The sequence below is a fragment of the Cryptotermes secundus genome, unplaced genomic scaffold (assembly GCF_002891405.2).
Source record: "Cryptotermes secundus unplaced genomic scaffold, Csec_1.0 scaffold80, whole genome shotgun sequence".
Classification (NCBI taxonomy): Eukaryota; Metazoa; Arthropoda; class Insecta; order Blattodea; family Kalotermitidae; genus Cryptotermes; species Cryptotermes secundus.
The window spans coordinates 363469-381616 of record NW_019732856.1 but is presented as its reverse complement, the minus strand read 5'-3'; the positions used below and the strand labels follow the sequence as shown (position 1 = coordinate 381616).

Genomic DNA, 18148 nt, shown 5'->3' with positions numbered 1-18148 from the left:
GTAACCGATCATTTAGTAACCATAAGTGACCATGAGCACCAGTTTCGTGTCCATCGTACCTTTGTAAACAAATGGAAACGAAGTGGTAGTCATTGCATGAACCAACCTCTTATATTTGAACAGGAATATGGCGCGTCATTTGAATAATGAGCACCTTTCATAATATTATAGTTCTTTGATCAGTAATTTATAATGCACCAGCAGTCTGTGGAATCAAGTTCAGATCCATGTTATACAGACTGGAAGAACAAAATTGTGGGTAAGGGAGAAAGAAAATTTAAAGAAATTTTTTTATGATCACTTCAACAATAACAATAACACATAGTAAGGACAAGCAGCGGCACGCACACAAAGAGAGACTACACAGAATAACACCAGTACAGTACTAGAAACAAGAAATAGACGCTGCAGCACTATAGACATAGGGCAAGTAACCCTGACAATTTAAAATTTTAAAATTTAGAGGAAAATTGAAAAGATTTTAAAATTAGAACTGAAGATTTTATAAGTGCTAATTCAGAGAAATCAAAATTGACGTGTGTAAATAACAAAGACATCAACGAAGTAAATTTTAGTAATAAGGACGAAAGGAACAATCAGGAAGACCTGTGTCTTTAAAATTTAAATGTTAAACTAAGTGCAGTGTGACAGATACGAGAGTAATACACCTGATGATGGCCGTTTGTGGCCAAAACATGTAGTGTGTAGAGGAGAGCAAAACGAAAGACCTATAATATATGGTTTGCACTGAAGACGGAGTTTGTATCATGCATCGTATGGAGTGCAACAGGATGCTTAAATATAATATTGTAACCAATTTTATGTTGCTTCTTTTGTGTTATAAACGGATTCAATTAAGAAAAAGGGTATATTTATTGTTGCTGCAGTGCTGTTAACATAATATTTACAATGTACATTTCAGGATACTATCCACGTCTTTAATTGAACTTTCATGTTGGCATATAATAGATGTGAACATAATGTATGTAAGCTCATTATTTACTGTTCCAAGTGTATTTACAGCTTATGTACTCTGAAGTATGAAACATGAAAAGTTGTTTCATTCTTCTCACTGAGACTTTCTGGTACACATGACTCCTTATTGTGTGAATCAATAACTGACTGTTGCCATTACATCGTTCCTTCATTATTAAAAAAACAGCAATTTCTATTTTAAAAGATATTTCATTGCCATGCAAGGTAATGTTCTTCCTATGCTGCATATCAAGGCCAGTCATTAAACATTAAATCGTGTTTTGCTATGAGGGTGAAAAACAACATTCTGGGACGATTTTCTTTATCCTGTAAATAGTCTCCTCTTGCATGAACATTATGGTTCCTGCAGTTCTGCCACTTGTTGAAGCACTTCTGGTACCCTAGTATTTGGATGTTTTCAGATCTCAGATTGCTCTTTGGATGATTTCTGTCACTTTCTGAAATATATTTCTCTTTTGGGCACTTCTCATATTTGGGATTAGAAGTACACCTCTAGGTCCTAATTCCAGTAAATAAGGTGGGTCGGAAATCAGTGGAATGTTGTGCTAGGTCAGAAACTCCCTTATGAAGAGGGATGAGTAAGTCAAAGCAGTACTGTGTTGCAAGATCCACAAATTCGACTTCCATTTTACAGGTTGCCTGTCCCTGTGAATATTATTCCAAACACAAGGAGTTATTTCCAGTGTGTGGTGATGATGATGACAGATGACTGGGGCATGGTTCATCTTTGACAGAGATTCTACCCTTTCTGAAACAAGTGAATGATTCAGATTGAATGCAGCTCAGAAGTTATTCTGTAAATGGAAATTAAAGAATTTTTAGGTGTCTGTTTTCCAATTTATAGGAAGAATTGGATGCATACATATTATTTTAATAGTAATAAACCCTATCAGCATTTATACCTGTAGCAATTATTTACAACAACTGATACAAAGCAGCATCCAACTCCTGAAGGAGTAAAGCGAAGAAATTTTATCAGTACTTCGGTTTTACTCACATACAAGAAAATCAGTCCCAGAATTTGGTCAATTCCCACACATGCTGACACACTATATAGTCAAAATATCTTCAATCTATAATACTGATCAATTTGAAATCACAATTTATTACAACAAAAATACAATTATATGCTCATAAACAGTAATTTAGGATAACTTCTTATCTCTCCCTCTAAGACATTTTGACCAAGGTTTGAGGAAAGAAACTAGAAAATACATGTGCATAAATCTGCCAATTTTTGTAATATTTCAGAACTGTATCAAGATGACTGGTGGAAACAACTGAAGTTCCATAACAAACAATCTTATAAGGAAAGACATTTAAAGAATACAACTCCTTGGTATATTTTAACACCTCAAGTTGTTCAATTAATATTTTCAATATCAGAAATGCTTCATCAGCCTCCAGAAGTACGATATCTCACTGTTGAAGTCTTAGACAGGTAATGTAATTTCAATTTTACAGAAAATAAATGCATATTCACATATATACATATAGCAATATCACTGGATCCCATCTTGATTATATTATCAGTCTACTTCCTGAAGACCCATCATAATCTTCAATTTTCACCTCAGTCTGTCACCCTCTCAGAGGCTCTCTTATCCAAATTTTGTACAAACATCTTGCTCCCCCCTTTAACTAACATGCACAACATATACTGCAAGAATAAGTAATTTCATGGAATCTTTTTAAAGGTTTTACATGGTACAAAACAAATTGAATATGCAATATAGCACAGGATTCTTCTTCAGCCTTTCAAGAAATTCCTTGCCTCTTATGAAGCCTCATGACTTATTACTGTGTTCACAAAAGCCTATCACTGACCCCTACGCTCAACCAAATGAATCCAGTCTACATTCTTCCACCCTAGTTCTTCAAGATAGATTTATTTCAATATTATATTCAGATTTATGCCTTTTTTGTTGCACGGTCATCTATCCCATGCATGCTACATGCCCTCCACATTTCAACCTCCTTCATTTTATCATCCTGATAATAGAATTGGTGATGAGTATAAATTATGAATGTAATTTCATACAGCCTCCTGTTACTTCCTTTCATTCTGGATCCAAATATTTTCCTAAGCATCTTGTTCTCAAACACCCTCAATTTAGTTTTTTTTCTTAATGTGAAAGACCAAGTTACACACTCATACAGGGCAGATAAGATTATAGTTTTGTATATTTTAAACTTTACATTTTTAGAAAACCAACATGGAAAAATAAAGTATTCTGGACTGAATGGCAGCATGCATTCTCAAACTTAATCTGCCCTTGGGCCACGCCATAGCTCAAGCGGTTAGTTGCTGGCTTCCCACTGCGGTGGCCCGAGTTAGACCTCGGGTCTGGTCAAGTGGGATTTGTGGTGGACAAAGTGGCGCTGGGGCAGGTTTTCTCAGAATACTTCAGTTTCCCCTGCCAATCTTCATTCCGCCAAATTCTCCATCATCATAATAATCACCAAGGGCAGGTACAATAGGCCAATCAGTGGCCGACATGCTGAGTGGACCCAGTTGGACTCCACCTCCCACTAAGCAAATTTTTTTTTTTAATCTGGCCTTAATTTCCTTATTAATGTACTTCTATCTGTTACTTCCATTCCAAATATTTTAACTTTTCCACAGTTTATAAGATTTATTACTTGTCTTTATAATGATTTATGATTCTGTCCTGCATTTTGAGAATACCAATAAACTGGTGTTAGAGTTTGTCTCATTCATGGCTTATAATTCACATTTTCTTTCAATTTTATATTTAAAAGAATTGTCTACATTGGGCTAAAGAATCTGTTCAGTTTCAAGGCTTTTAGGTATGTAACAAATAACCTCCAATTATGACATATGTGTTCCTTCATTAAGAAAATCTGGACAGACCAGCTATATAAATTGTATTTATCCCAGGCAAGACTGAGTGTCCTGATATTTGGTCTTGTTTTCATTACTTGCTTTCATGGTGTTCTCTGTGCATGCCAAAAATATATATTAAAAATAATAACATCAATGTATATGAAGTGTTGCTGTAATCCTGAACAGATTCCTGACCAATCAGTATCTGCAGTTACACACTTACATATGGAATAAGCCTGGTGCAGACAGTGAACATTTACAACGTCAGTGGGATCGTATTATCAAAAGAGTGAAGCATCAGTTGATTCTTCGTGCCATGTCTTGTATGCAGCTTGCTTCTAAGCTTGTTAACTCTTCTAAGGTTAGTTGCATTATAAAGCCGATTTCATGCATTCATCCAATTTTAAAGCTCTTATTTCACCTCATAAATTTGAAGCATGGTCTTGAGAGAGACATTTAATTAGTATGGAATTGAAGAAAGTCCATTACAAGGAATTTCACAATTGTGGTATTCTCAGAGAATATTTGAGTAATTAAATAAGAGCCTGAAATGAGCGGGAACATGTTGTACATGGATGACAGTAAAAATGCACTTCAAGTTTGGTACGTAATTGTCAGTTAGTTAGATAGATTTCTCTGTACAGTTTCAAAATTGAGAGAAAGAGATACTACGTGTATGTACTGTTTCTTATACTGGTATTTATTGTTTAAGTGACAAAGTTGGTACAGTTTACCTAGTACAGGGTGGGGCACAGAAACTTCCTTTTTGTGAAGACGCATTGTGAAGGGAGGGGAGGTAGCAGAAAAGTGAGGATAGGCTCGGCAAACGCAGCAGTCGCGGAAGTTTCTGTCTAATACCCCTCAGTAGGAAACATGAGGTGGATGAGTGATCAGCGTGCATTTGCTGTTGAAGCCTATTTTTCGAACAACCATTCCTACGTGGCGGTGCAGTGTGTGTTCTGTACTCACTTCGGAATTAAGCCCAGAGGTTCAGTTCCCGACCTGAAATCGATTGTTTTGTGGGTAGAGAACTTTAGGACAACCGGGAGTGTGGTGAAAAAATCATCAGGACAACAACAGACCGTTACGACGGCAGAAAATGTGGAGGCAGTTCGACAGTCGATTTTGAGATCTCCAAGACGCTCCGCTCGCAAACATGCAGTCACCCTAGACATATCCAATTGTTCAATGTGCCAAATTCTTCATGAACATCTTAATTTCCATCCCTATAAGATGGCTGTTGTACAAGAATTGTCACCACGTGATTTCCAGAACTGAATAACAGCTTGCAAAACGTTATTGGAAACTTTACCCCCTGATGCACTTTTCACCTATCCAAGCAACAAGCAGAATATGCACTATTGGAGTGGTAACAATCCCAGAGAGCTCCATGAGAGGCCACTTCACAGTGATAACGTGACAGTATGGTGTGCATTGTCGAGAGTTGGAGTTATTGGCCCTTATTTTTTTGAAGAAGACAATCATGCAGTTATTGTCAATTCACAGCGGTATGTGGACATGATTAAAAACTTTTTCGAACCAGCTCTTGAAGAAATGTATCTAGGAAATGTCTGGTTCCAACAGGATGGTGCCACGGCCCACACAGCCCGAGCTTCGATGACAGTTTTGAGGGCAAAGTTCCCCAGATGGCTCATCTCGCTTCGAGGTGACATCCCATGGGCAGCGCACTCACCTGATCTGACACCCTGTGATTTTTTTATGGGGATACCTAAAGGCAGAGGTTTTTAAATGTTGCCCCACAAACCTTTTTCAGCTGAAGAATGTTATTCGGCAGGAAGTAGCCCAAATTCTGGTGTACATGTTAGAACGTGAAGAGGGGAACTTCAGAAAACGGTTGTATCAGTGCATAGAGAACAGTGGGCACCACCTTCAAGATATTTTGTTTAAAACTACATGATTTAAAACTTTAAAGTATGTTCTTTCATTAGCTAAACATAAATTTTGTCTATCAGCAATAATTTTTCTTTCATTCACCTTCAAAAAAGGAAGTTTCTGTGCCCCATCCTGTATAATACATTTTCAAAAATTCCCCTGTCAACACAAATGCACTTTGCAACTTGTGTCAAGAAATGGCATGTTGCTCATCTGTACAGTGTACAGTGTATTGTGCAGTGGAATTGCTCTTTCTCGGAAACTGTTCTGAATAGGACACATTTTTGCTTAGAATGACTGATATTATGATCTCCCAGAATAGAGCAATACCTTGCATAGTCCGGGTAATCGGTTCTGCCAATGTCCCAGACTGTTTGAAACCAGACTAATCGAGGAACTAAATACATATAAAAAATAACTGGTTCCAAAAAAATCTGTTTTTCAATAAATAAAACATGATTAATAAATTCAAATGTCTTTATTAGAAATAATTTTAAAAAATTCATGTTCTGTTCTCTATAAACTGCAATATTGATGTCTGCACATTTTTCTTCTTTGGCCTTTTCTCTTCATAAATTTCTTTGTAGCAACGAATCGTATTGTTTATCGTTCGGTGAATTGTAAGGCTATGTTCAATATTGGGATAAACTTCCATAATATGCTCTGACATGGTTTCAACCATTCCAATAATTTTTTATAGTTGTTCAGCTGTTAATTCCCATGGAGGCACTTCAACACAGTCGTCATTGTCTAAGTTGTCCTCCCATTCTTCATAAGCCCATTGTTCAGCTATGTTAATAAGTGTTTCATTATCTAGTTCATTAGTGTTTGATTTGATGCACTCATTGTAATTGTAATGAATTGTAAGGCTATGTTCAATATTGGGATAAACTTCCATAATATGCTCTGACATGGTTTCAACCATTCCAATAATTTTTTATAGTTGTTCAGCTGTTAATTCCCATGGAGGCACTTCAACACAGTCGTCATTGTCTAAGTTGTCCTCCCATTCTTCATAAGCCCATTGTTCAGCTATGTTAATAAGTGTTTCATTATCTAGTTCATTAGTGTTTGATTTGATGCACTCATTGTAATTGTAATGAATTGTAAGGCTATGTTCAATATTGGGATAAACTTCCATAATATGCTCTGACATGGTTTCAACCATTCCAATAATTTTTTATAGTTGTTCAGCTGTTAATTCCCATGGAGGCACTTCAACACAGTCGTCATTGTCTAAGTTGTCCTCCCATTCTTCATAAGCCCATTGTTCAGCTATGTTAATAAGTGTTTCATTATCTAGTTCATTAGTGTTTGATTTGATGCACTCAATTACGTTGACGGAATCGAATTCATTGAAACCAAGTTGCTGTCCAATTTCCACTATGTTATTAGTGACTTCAGCAAAATGAGTTTCAAAACCAATGAAATCATTTGCACAATGTGGTATGATTTGTTTCCATACCACCCTCATATTGCTTGCCATTAATTCATGCCATGCTTTGCCTATATTTTTGATAATGTTTCTGATGTTGTAGGTCTTCCAAAATTCCATTAAAGTAGTGCTCTACCCACTTCCTCCAGCAATAGCTGTCAGAGCTCAAGAATGAATGACCCGAGCATAGGTACATACACATACAATGGGAAACCCCAGAAAAAATTGAAATATGTATCCTATCACACAACTTTAAAATCACATAAAAATAAACTGCACAAAAAGAGACTTGACTGTATAAAGGGAAAAAACCGATCGTTTATGTATTAAAAATAATTTTGTGTACATATTTTTTAGAATTTATTTTTATTTTGCTCAATTAAAATTTAGTTTGTTTTGAAATTTTCAAAGTGGACTGATCGTAGCTGGACTATGCGAGGTATTGCTGTACTAACCTTTCCTCCTGTGACACTCTGTATAATCACTGGGGTGGAGGGAGATGGGTGGATCAAGTAATTTATTTCAAAGTTGAGGTATTAAAAACCACTTCTTTGGCAATTCCAGAAAACTTTCTGTTTTATTTCAAAGTAACTTTGTGTTCATATAATTATTTTACTTGAACAGACTGTGACTCCTGTGGAGATTATGAACTTCCTCAAACAAGCTGGTCATGATTTCACCAAACAAAGCATCATTTCATCAGAGAGAAGAGTATTTAAAGCAATTCAATTCAAGGTAAAATTAAAGATTTATTTATATAAAAGTATATTAGGTTATACGAAGAAAGATGATGTGATCAAGATTCAATGAGGACCACTCTGACGTTTCAGAAATAAATACAAGTTTTTCAAATTAAGGAAGACATGCCTGTGACCCGTCTTTACACAAAATACTGGCAGATTTTATTCATTTCTATGTCTGTGACATCATAAAGTAAGGTATACCTGTAACAGGCCATGGAGGCCCATATGGTTGTGAGATGTTGAGGTTCCCACATTTTCTAGACAATCGGCTCATAGATGGCGGCAAGGTTCTCAGCCTTATGTGCCGGCTGCCCTTTACCCCAGAGAACATTCCAAGAATATTCCTGGTACTCATTTCTGTCAGAGGCTGAGTCAAGCCTAGGGCCATAGTGCAGCTGGAAGGATTAGGTCAATTGAAAATAATCCAATGACCTCATCAGGACTTGAACCTGTGACCTTCTGGCTTGTAGCATAGCACCTCAACCAACTACGCTACCGCGTGCCCCTTGTATATGACATCATACTCTTCAGATATAAATACACCCAAGAACTACTTCTCTACATAGCCAAGACATGAAATCAGAGCTTTCAAATTTTGTTTATCATATAAAGAATGTTTACAATCAGGAATGTTAATTTTAAGGTAAAAACTAGAGAAATGTCTTAAATCTACAAAGCCTAATACTTCAAAGCTTTAAGCAACATTTTGTTAATGAAAGCATTCAACAGTAGTATAGGCCAGTTCAGACATGTATGTAATCTAAGCGGTCTAAGGCATGTACTGTCTTCGCTCGCTTGGAATCCCACTCAGGGCAAGGATGTTTAGTTTGTGTGTGCATTCTGCTGTGTTTGTGTACAGGTAGAGTCCTTGCGACAAGCTGATCACCCGCCCAAGGAGTCCTACCGAATGTGTAAGATCTAGAAAAACCGAAGTGAACGGAGAAGTTCATGGAGGTAGGCCTAGGCCCACTGGGGCTGTAGTGCCAAGGAAAAAAAATGTAATCTTCAACTCATGAATGTGTTTCAAATCAAAAAATTTCTGTCTACATCAGTTTGCGTAATTATTGTAACATATGAGATTTCTGTTTATGACATATTAATTATTACAGGTTTGACCAACATTACAAGGGCCCTTCCTCTCCACTTACCATAACTTTTCCTCGCCCCCACTCTGTCAGTCAATTTTTCATTTAACTACAAAACTATGCTAAAGCACAAATACAAAAGACAATGTTATTTTAAGATTGTGGTCTTCTGGGTTATGACAGCTTTTAGGCAGATACTGACATTTAGGAGGAACATGCTGCGTCCATCTTTAATCCTGAATTTGGGGGCTGCATGTTCTTCTGAAACATCAGCATCTGCCTACAAGACTACACAGTGTCACAGTCCAGAAGACCACAGTTTGGGCAATTCTCACCATGAAAACCGCAACACCTATAACAATGTTATCCTGAGAGAAATGTGATACTGATTGTTTTACAGGTACCACTTTCTCACCCACTGACATATGTTGAGTGTCTAATACAACGGCTGTCAGATCCACAAGTCAATGTTGATTTAGACTCATTGTATTCCATTAGTATTAAAGTTTTGGATGTTACTTACATTCGACATCAAGAGATATACTTGAAACTCTTTCATATAATTACTGGCAGGTGGGAACCAACACCAAGAGAAAGGTAAGTGAATATAAAGTGATATTTTAATTATTACAGGCTTGATTACTATGCACAAACATTGCAAGGGCCCTTCCCCTCCACTTACCCTAATTTCGCAAACCCTCACTGTTAGTCAGTCATCATGCAAAAATTATACATTTAACTATAAAATTATGCAAAAGTACATATACAATGTTGCTAAGGGATTCACTGTGTCTTACTGCTATGCGAATCAGAGTGACCAGGTTTCCCAGGTTTATCTCATATACTTCCATGGATCTCTTGCTAGTAGTATGCAATGATATTGAACCCTTTGTCAACAGGCAAAAAAAAATTCCAAACCTGTTATTAAAATTTGGGGAATAAGGGAAGTTAAAATAAAGATTAAACCCTTTATTGTAACTTCGGTTTTTTGTTTTCCTTGCCTTTAAACTGTAAAGTATCACCTCCACTGAAAACCCTGTTAACATATTTGCACACCGTCTGTCTTTCTAGAAAGAAAGCACAATATATCATTCCATCTTACTACAAGCAGTTCCTTTATCTCACTGTTCATTAATACTTCATGCAAGAATACATGTTTTGGACACATGATATGAGCTGACAAATCACTAATATGGCTCTTGGTTTGTCTAGCAATGTTTGACAACTGCACTGGATATATGTCAAATGACAGTTTGGGAGGGCTGTGGAACAAAATTTTGACATAATTTAAAGTACTATTCCATCTGCAAGGACTGAAAAAATTTTCAAGATTATTGCTACCCTGGCCAAATATAAAGTGGGGGTGCTAATAATTACACTGCAATGCTTATCATGTCACTATTATGACCTACTTTTTTGTAGCAATTTGTTAACTCAAGGCAGGCAAATATTTCACCAAGAGTTTATCAATGTTTTTGTTTTACGTATAAACATAGGTATTTCTACCAGACCTATCTCACAGAATGCATTTTCTACCCATTCAGCAGACACTGTATTCTCCAATTGGATTCAGATGCAGAGGTAGAGGCCATATTTGAAGAATATCAATTTCCAACCATAGTTTGAATTCATTCTATCATTAGAAATATGAATGTCTTCACTATGTCCTAATATGGAGTCAATAAGCAAAAAATTTGGAGCATCTATGAAGGGATTCATTCTGCCTTATGGACCATAACTTTCCTATGTAGTAAAAAATTAAATCTTTCCATATTTTAGAGGTCTTCCTAACTGTATTCTTCCTCTGGATTGATATTTTCAAAATTAACCGGGTTCTTAGCAGAGCTCTAACATATTCTTCCCACCTTTCTCTGTCAAGCTGTATAAAATGTTATTGATAAAAACAATTGAAATGTTCTCTCTTCCCCATGAAATGTATTTCTGCTTTTTGACCATACATTAATCTTCTTTCTTCAGTCCGCCTTACTGAGCTTGCTTTACCCCTATTTGATAATGCTGGTTTTACACTTTCATTCATAAGACAAGCTGTAGCCTATAATATATTTGTCAAAATACCCTTCTATTCTGATTTCCTGAACATACTTCATGTAGGACAAACATAAAGTGAACTGATTACCTTATAAATGCATGTTACAGGCACGAGTTCCTGTCTGTGGAGTGTGATAATGTGTACCTGGCATGTGCAGTCATAGCATGTGCTGCTGATCTATCAGAAGCCAACAGCAAAACTGTTGTTACCAAACTACATCAAGAAGCAGGCATCCCTCTGAAGGACCTAGAAAGTTTAACATCCATTATTACTGAACTTATCCTTACTGAACAGTAAAATATCCACAGTTATCAGAAAAAAAGAAAAAGAAAATCGTATTAAAAGAACACTGTTCAATGTCAACAGGGTTCTTTATAAATTCAACAGAGTCAGTGGCAGAGTCAAAATCTCTACAACTGATGTATTGGGCTACCATCATATGTATCAAGTACACAGTTCCCTACTCTGTCAACTCAATTCTATTTTCCCAGAATTTGTCCCTAGAGATTTCTTTCTTTTTACAAACATGAAAGCAATAAAAGAAGTACAGCTCCATGGGGAAGGTACACGCTGTGATGACAGCATTCAAGACATGAGAGTTGGTTTTCATAACAGTGATGAATTAGACTGTGGTCTCTTAAATTATGACACCATGTAGTTTGGCAAGTGATTATCAGAGTTCATCAAAATCTTTGTAACCACTTACCACTTACTGCATATGTTGTCATAACCCAGAAGACCCCAAACCCACTCATGACATGCCTACAGGACTGCTTTCAGCAATTATACTTAATGGGGTTTATTCTCCACCAGTATGGATATACTTGATGAAAGCATTCTGCAAAACAAGTCCAAACAGAAACAGACTAAATGATGTATTTCAAATAACTCCTTGTTTCCTCCAAAACACTATCATCACATTTTTTTAAAATCAGAACTCCAATAGTGCTTATATTAAAATATTTTAAGGTGAAATGGCGATATGCCCATGGCCAACCCTCAGGCTGGCAAACACTCCTTGTTTGCATCTCTGACTGCATATTTAATATTTGTATATTTGCAGCTACCCTCCATCTTTTGAGGGTAATTAAAAGTACTGCAAAATGTAGTAGATAATAGCTTGGCAGAGGAGAAGGGGAAATGAGAAAGGAACACAATTTTGGCAGGGTACATTTTGGAAGACTGAGAAGATGAGAGCATAATATTAAAAATCAATGAAAGGTAAACAGATTGGACTGAACTAGCAAAGGAGAGGGTGCAATGGTAGGATCTGATATTAGCAATGTTGCCTTTTTGATTCAATGAAAGGGAATTATGGGAATGTTGACAATCCTGGCTTATATGAAAGAGAAGGAACTTTTCTAAAATTTTATTCAATTTGTGTGGCTTTGAACACAGTTGGACATTAAAGTTGACACAAGAGACTAACAAGTATTTAATCTAAATGAGGTAGTTCAGTCCTTTCTGTACTGACGGGTGCTAATAACAAAGTTCTGGGCATGAAATTCAGGGCTAAATTGTCTACACTGTGGATACAAAGACCACAAACCTCCACACACCTCTTTTTCTCGCCTATAGACAAAACTGAAACTGGAATAAATATGGTAAAGTTAAAGACAGAAAATCTTTGTAAGCAGACACCACTGCAGCAAGACAGAAGTCACAATGCAGAACATACCTACAATGCTTTCTTTATAAAACAAAATGAGGATGCTATGCAGATCTATGCTGCATTAATTGATTCTCTTTTGTATGATCACATCACAGCAAAATATATCAATCATTTGTGAAATAATTTTAACTGCAGTCAAATGTGGCCAAGATGCTCATTCTTGTTCTTTCCAATAGTTTCCAGAAATCAACTGCAGTTTTGAAATGAGGATATGTAAGAGCAGCAACAGTCATGGATCCATTAGCATTCATGTGATCAGTTAAATCTGAAAACAAAATAGGACCTGGATCAAGACTGTCAGTTTCTGGGCTGGAGATAAAGCTCCAAAAATGAGTTTAAATAGCCTCTTGTGTAGTCGCTGGTTTCAGAGTTTTTCAACTGCCAAGAAGACACATTTCAATGATTCAGTGAAATCCAGTAAACAACGATATACCCTGGCGATGAAACTCCACATTTGTTACAAATTGAGAAAAATATATTCAGTTGAAACTGAGAATCATTTAAGTAAAAGCTGGACTTTGACCTCTGTCATGTGAAATGGAAGTACAAATGCTGTGGCAGCATAGTGTAAGGATTTAAATTAACTGAACTGCTAATAGTAAACAGCAAAGGGTTATAAGTACGAACCTCATGCGTGTACATATTCCATTTCAAACAGAGTAACTGGTCAAAAAAAATCCTCTGATGTTACAGAACCTGTAAATTTATCACATCCACAATAACCTACCATGAGAGTATTCAGTGAAGTTTACATCCTTAAATTCTATTTCTTGCATTTTCATTTTCATATTATCCTCCTGTTTATATCTGGGTTTCCCAAAATAGTCTCTTTCCTTCAGGTTCTTCAATCAAAATGTTGTATGCATTTTTTGGTTTTCCTTGTACGTTACATTTTCACTCTCAACAACCTTCTAGATATAATCACTGTAACAATAATCAGCTTTATCAGCTGTGCATCAAACTACCATGATGGTGCATGTGTGGGTCTCTCAGGCCCCAGCACATCTAGTATTGCACTTTACATTATCAGTACCATTAGCCACAAGTTTAAATCTGATAACCATCAAAAGTCTCCTATTGTCAGACAATAAAGTTAAACAAGGAGTTCAGATTAAGATTGTCATGATATAATTTTCTCAATTTCCACACAATTCCTTTCTTTGGTATGTACATTCTCAATGCAATGTTCTTACCCTAGTACCTTCCCTCAGCCTGTGAAAGAGGGAAACAAAGTTTCACTCCCATACAAAAAACAGGCAAAGTTACATTTTTATACATTTTAAATACTCACTTTTATCATATTTTCAATTTACATTATACTGCAGAACTTTACTGTTATGTCTTTGCCTACATTCTGTTCAGGTGTCCAGATGCAGATCCTTACAATGATAATCAAACTACAGCACAAACTCAAGTTACAAGCACAATGAAACTTTCATTTATTTATTATGCTCATGAATTTTACATGAAGGCCTTTCCCGATTTGCTTCAGGTGTGAACACCAATGAATTTAATAATCATTTGCCAAGCAATATACAGCAATATTAAATGTCTTGTCATGCTTAATGTACTGAAATGTAGTATACAAAGAGTATTTAAATTAACTGATCTGATACCATCAGATATAGTGAATGTAAACCTACCATGTGAGAACAAGACAGGGAACACAAAACACATACACAATTTTGGTTGATAATCTTAATGGATGGAACCAATTTGGAGACTGAACAATATGTATGGAGATATTTATTATAGGGTTCTTAGGGCAGTAAATTGTGAAGATGTGAATTGGATTGACGTGGTTCAAGGACTACACTGCAAATTTCTGTGATGGTCATGAAAAACTGCATTCTATAACATGAATTATCTTAATTATTGACTGCTCACTCAGACTTTGTACCAGGAAGTTTTAATAAGGTTATATTTACAATTAATTCTAAAAAAATAAGCTCTAATAATAATGGAAAGAGACTAAATGGAACATTAAGGTGGATACTAAAATGGATCTTAGGAAAACAGGTTGTGAGAGCGTGAAGCGGACTGGCTTTGCTTCTTCATATGTTTATTACAATCTTGAAGCAAAATAATATATGAGTGTTTTCATCCCTTTGGAGTGGGAGGACAACCAGAAGGCAAAGTCCAAGAATAACATAAATGACTCTCATTAACAATCACCTGATCTGTCTCCAAGAGTTTAATATCTATCACTGTAACTGTGTCTATGAAAGAGATTATCAAATTAGTACTAGAATCAGTCAGCGGTTTAAGCACCAATTAAATATTCAACTTCATAGACCTAATTATCCATAATGGACTACAAGAACTACATACCAGAGAACTATCAAAACTATATTACAATACAAAATACCATCGATGTTTAAATAACTTTATGTAAGTTTAAAGTACACAAAATAAAATGTGAGATCTCTCATGACCTTACAACTCATACTTTTCCAATGACCAACATTAAATGAATCACCTCAGTATTCAGTTCAGATTATTTGCAAAGCAAAAGGGCCTTTAAAGCAAGGCATCATGTTGTTGGCTCATACAGCCATAATTTGAATCCTGTCTAGAGCTGGAATGTTTGTATTTGTTTCCTTGCCATCAGTTATTCTGTTACCTCTATAGCTCATCCACAGTTTTTGGGTTCCACTTGAGTGAGCCCTTCCTGATACATTTAAAACAAGGCGGTGGTGAGCTCTGGACAATAATGGGGGGTGGAGGATTAATGAATTGGTGTGCCCCTATTTCAAAGAAGTGCCTTTTTTCTTTGTATGATGGATGAATGATTGGCTGAATATTATTACAATTTGAATTTATTTCACAAGACTCAAATCTGTATCCATACCTGAAACAATAGTTAAGCATATTACAGTTTTCTATGCAACAGATACTGCAGTATGAAGCTTATCACACACCTCCATTAATGCCAAGAGTAATAATGTGTGGAGCTTTACCTCAACTCCCCCTTCATGACACTGTGATTAGGCACAAGGTCAATTTTGCCACCTTATACTCAGAATACATTTCCTTAAAATAAAAGATTTACCAGCATACACTTCAACATATATAATACAACTTCAGCATTTTAGAATGTAGAATATTTTTGGATGTCTTGTAGCAAAATTGGCCTCCTGTAAACTGTTCAACAGAAACAAGTTTGTTTTTTGCACTTTCCACTTATGAGACACAGAGAATAGATAACATGAAACCTGAATCACACACAAAGCATACTTATGAATACAAATATTTTTGTTCCTTTTACATTTTTATTTCTAGCTCACATTTTAGAAGTTAAGGTTCTCATGCTCATTAGGAGATATGTGCCCATTACAGGTTCAACAAACTTCATTTTGGGGGGAGGAAAGAGCAGGCAGTTTAAAACAAGCATTTTTTTGTTTCTATTTCTCTTTAATTCATGAGATAAATGATCCTGTTTCATTCTTACCATTCTTTTGTTTCACATTTAGAAAATATGCATCTCTCAAATGACTATAAAAATCTGGTTACTTTTATGGAACAAGCTGATAAAAATACACTATTTATTTCTTTCCTTTGAAATCTCCGATTTATTTTTCTGAAGACATTGTATGGTGAAAGAGAAAGAAATGCTTTGGGACTCAATCCCACTTTTCAATGGCTATCATTTTTTCTGGATATTAGCCAGCAATCTTTTATATGAGTCCTCCAACAGGATATGCTTTAAAACTGCTTAAACGATGGACAGAGATACTCTCAGAAATTATTAAGGAAACTGTAATACTGCATAACACTTTTACAAGTAGGAGAAGGTAACTGTCGTGCTGTGAATCTGAGAGCATCATCATATGAAAGTCATTGGGCTGGATCTTCTTATAATGTTACAATAACATTTTTTTTTATTTTGCAACTAATCAATAATTATTCTTTGAAAGAATCTAAATGGTATAAGCAGTCATAACAGCTGATCTTTAGAACTGGGTCCACTTTGTTTATAGTTGTAACTGTTAATAATTTTCATTACTTTTACAATAAAAACAATTGGTTTTTGAGATTTTTTTAAGTCACAATAATTGTACTGTTGAAACATTATCAAAACCAACAAAATAGGCTTATGTTTGGCAGGATCCAACATTTGCATTAATCCCTGTGACTGAATAAAATCTGAATTCAGTAACAGGTTAGTGGCCAGATAATTTAGAATAGTTTGAAGCATTCATGTCTTACAACATTTTATTCAATTCTCAGAATTAAGATTACAGTTTCCTGGGATGTGGCACTGTACAGTCTGGTGCATAAGTACCAATGTATGAGATGAACCTCATAATACTAACTGCCATGAGAACCTCAAATCCCAAAATGATCAGAGTTAGGGATCTAATTAGCTGATGGCAACCGCAATTCAGAAGATTATCAATAATAAAGAACATGATTCATTTTTATAACTACATCTGTTTATTGAGAAGAACTACTACCTTGTTTATACTACACAGCAGCTATATATCCATCTATCATGGAAATGAAATGGACTGAATTTGTGTTCCTGAAATTACGGGACATTCAATCAATTGAATCTGAGGATGCCACAACTATGTAAACAGGAAGTATCATCTCTTTCTGTATAATACTCTAATCATTACAGTGTGACTTCAGGCCATGCATAACTACTATGTAGTTAACAAACTTCTGCTTGATTTCTACAGCATTGGTTTGTAAAAGAACATGAATGCTTTATTTGCATGACAAAGCACCAATAAGTGATGCAACAGTCAACAAAGACAGTAAGAAATGTGTACTGTTCAAATTTTTCCAGCAGCTGCAAGAAAAGTTGAAGAAAAGAAGAAACCTTGGTATCCTTTTATTCTTTCATACTGGGGAAAACAAATCTTGATATTTTAACAGGTAAGTTTCATGAGCATTCCTATTGCCAAAATAATAATTGAATGCTGTTAACTATGTGGTTGCCTGTTCAAAGCCTGAACGATTTAAAAATTTCCTTGGCAATGTTTGTATCTAACTTGGGTGTCATGAGTAAAAATATCTTAAAAATAAGGACATTTTTCAGGAAGATTCAAACATAAAAAATAATTTTCTTAAAATCAGTTCTAAGAGTCTGTACTATATTTGACTCAATTATAGGAAACCACTTCTCAAATCACAATTCATACACTCCATGTCCCAATAAGTATGGTTACTGCATGGCATCAAACAGTTCTTTTTCTGGACACCTGTAACTGACATGAAAGAGTTTGTGCCATGCACTGTGGATCATTAATTAAATAACTTTATCAGACATTACCAATTTGTGAAAGTTCCCTTGCAGCTACTGGACTTTTCTTCTGTTGGTTTTATGAAACTGCACAAAAAGAAGCAAAATGAATTCAGTATAGCACAGTGCTGATGATTGCTGAAACATTCTTACAATGAATCTGGCTGAAAACTAA

At 35.6% G+C, this 18148-nt stretch overlaps 1 protein-coding gene across 1 annotated transcript; it reads left to right on the top strand.

Annotated features, from left to right (window-relative positions):
- The first annotated feature begins 65 nt into the window (after window positions 1-65).
- Window positions 66-15922, top strand: LOC111867745 (cyclin N-terminal domain-containing protein 1-like). The gene is made up of 6 exons (XM_023857867.2): window positions 66-259; window positions 2248-2437; window positions 4031-4205; window positions 7797-7907; window positions 9401-9597; window positions 11158-15922. The coding sequence occupies exons 1-6, from the start codon at window positions 193-195 to the stop codon at window positions 11345-11347; spliced, it is 930 nt and encodes a 309-aa protein (XP_023713635.2). The 5' UTR covers window positions 66-192; the 3' UTR covers window positions 11348-15922.
- The last annotated feature ends 2226 nt before the right edge of the window (window positions 15923-18148 follow it).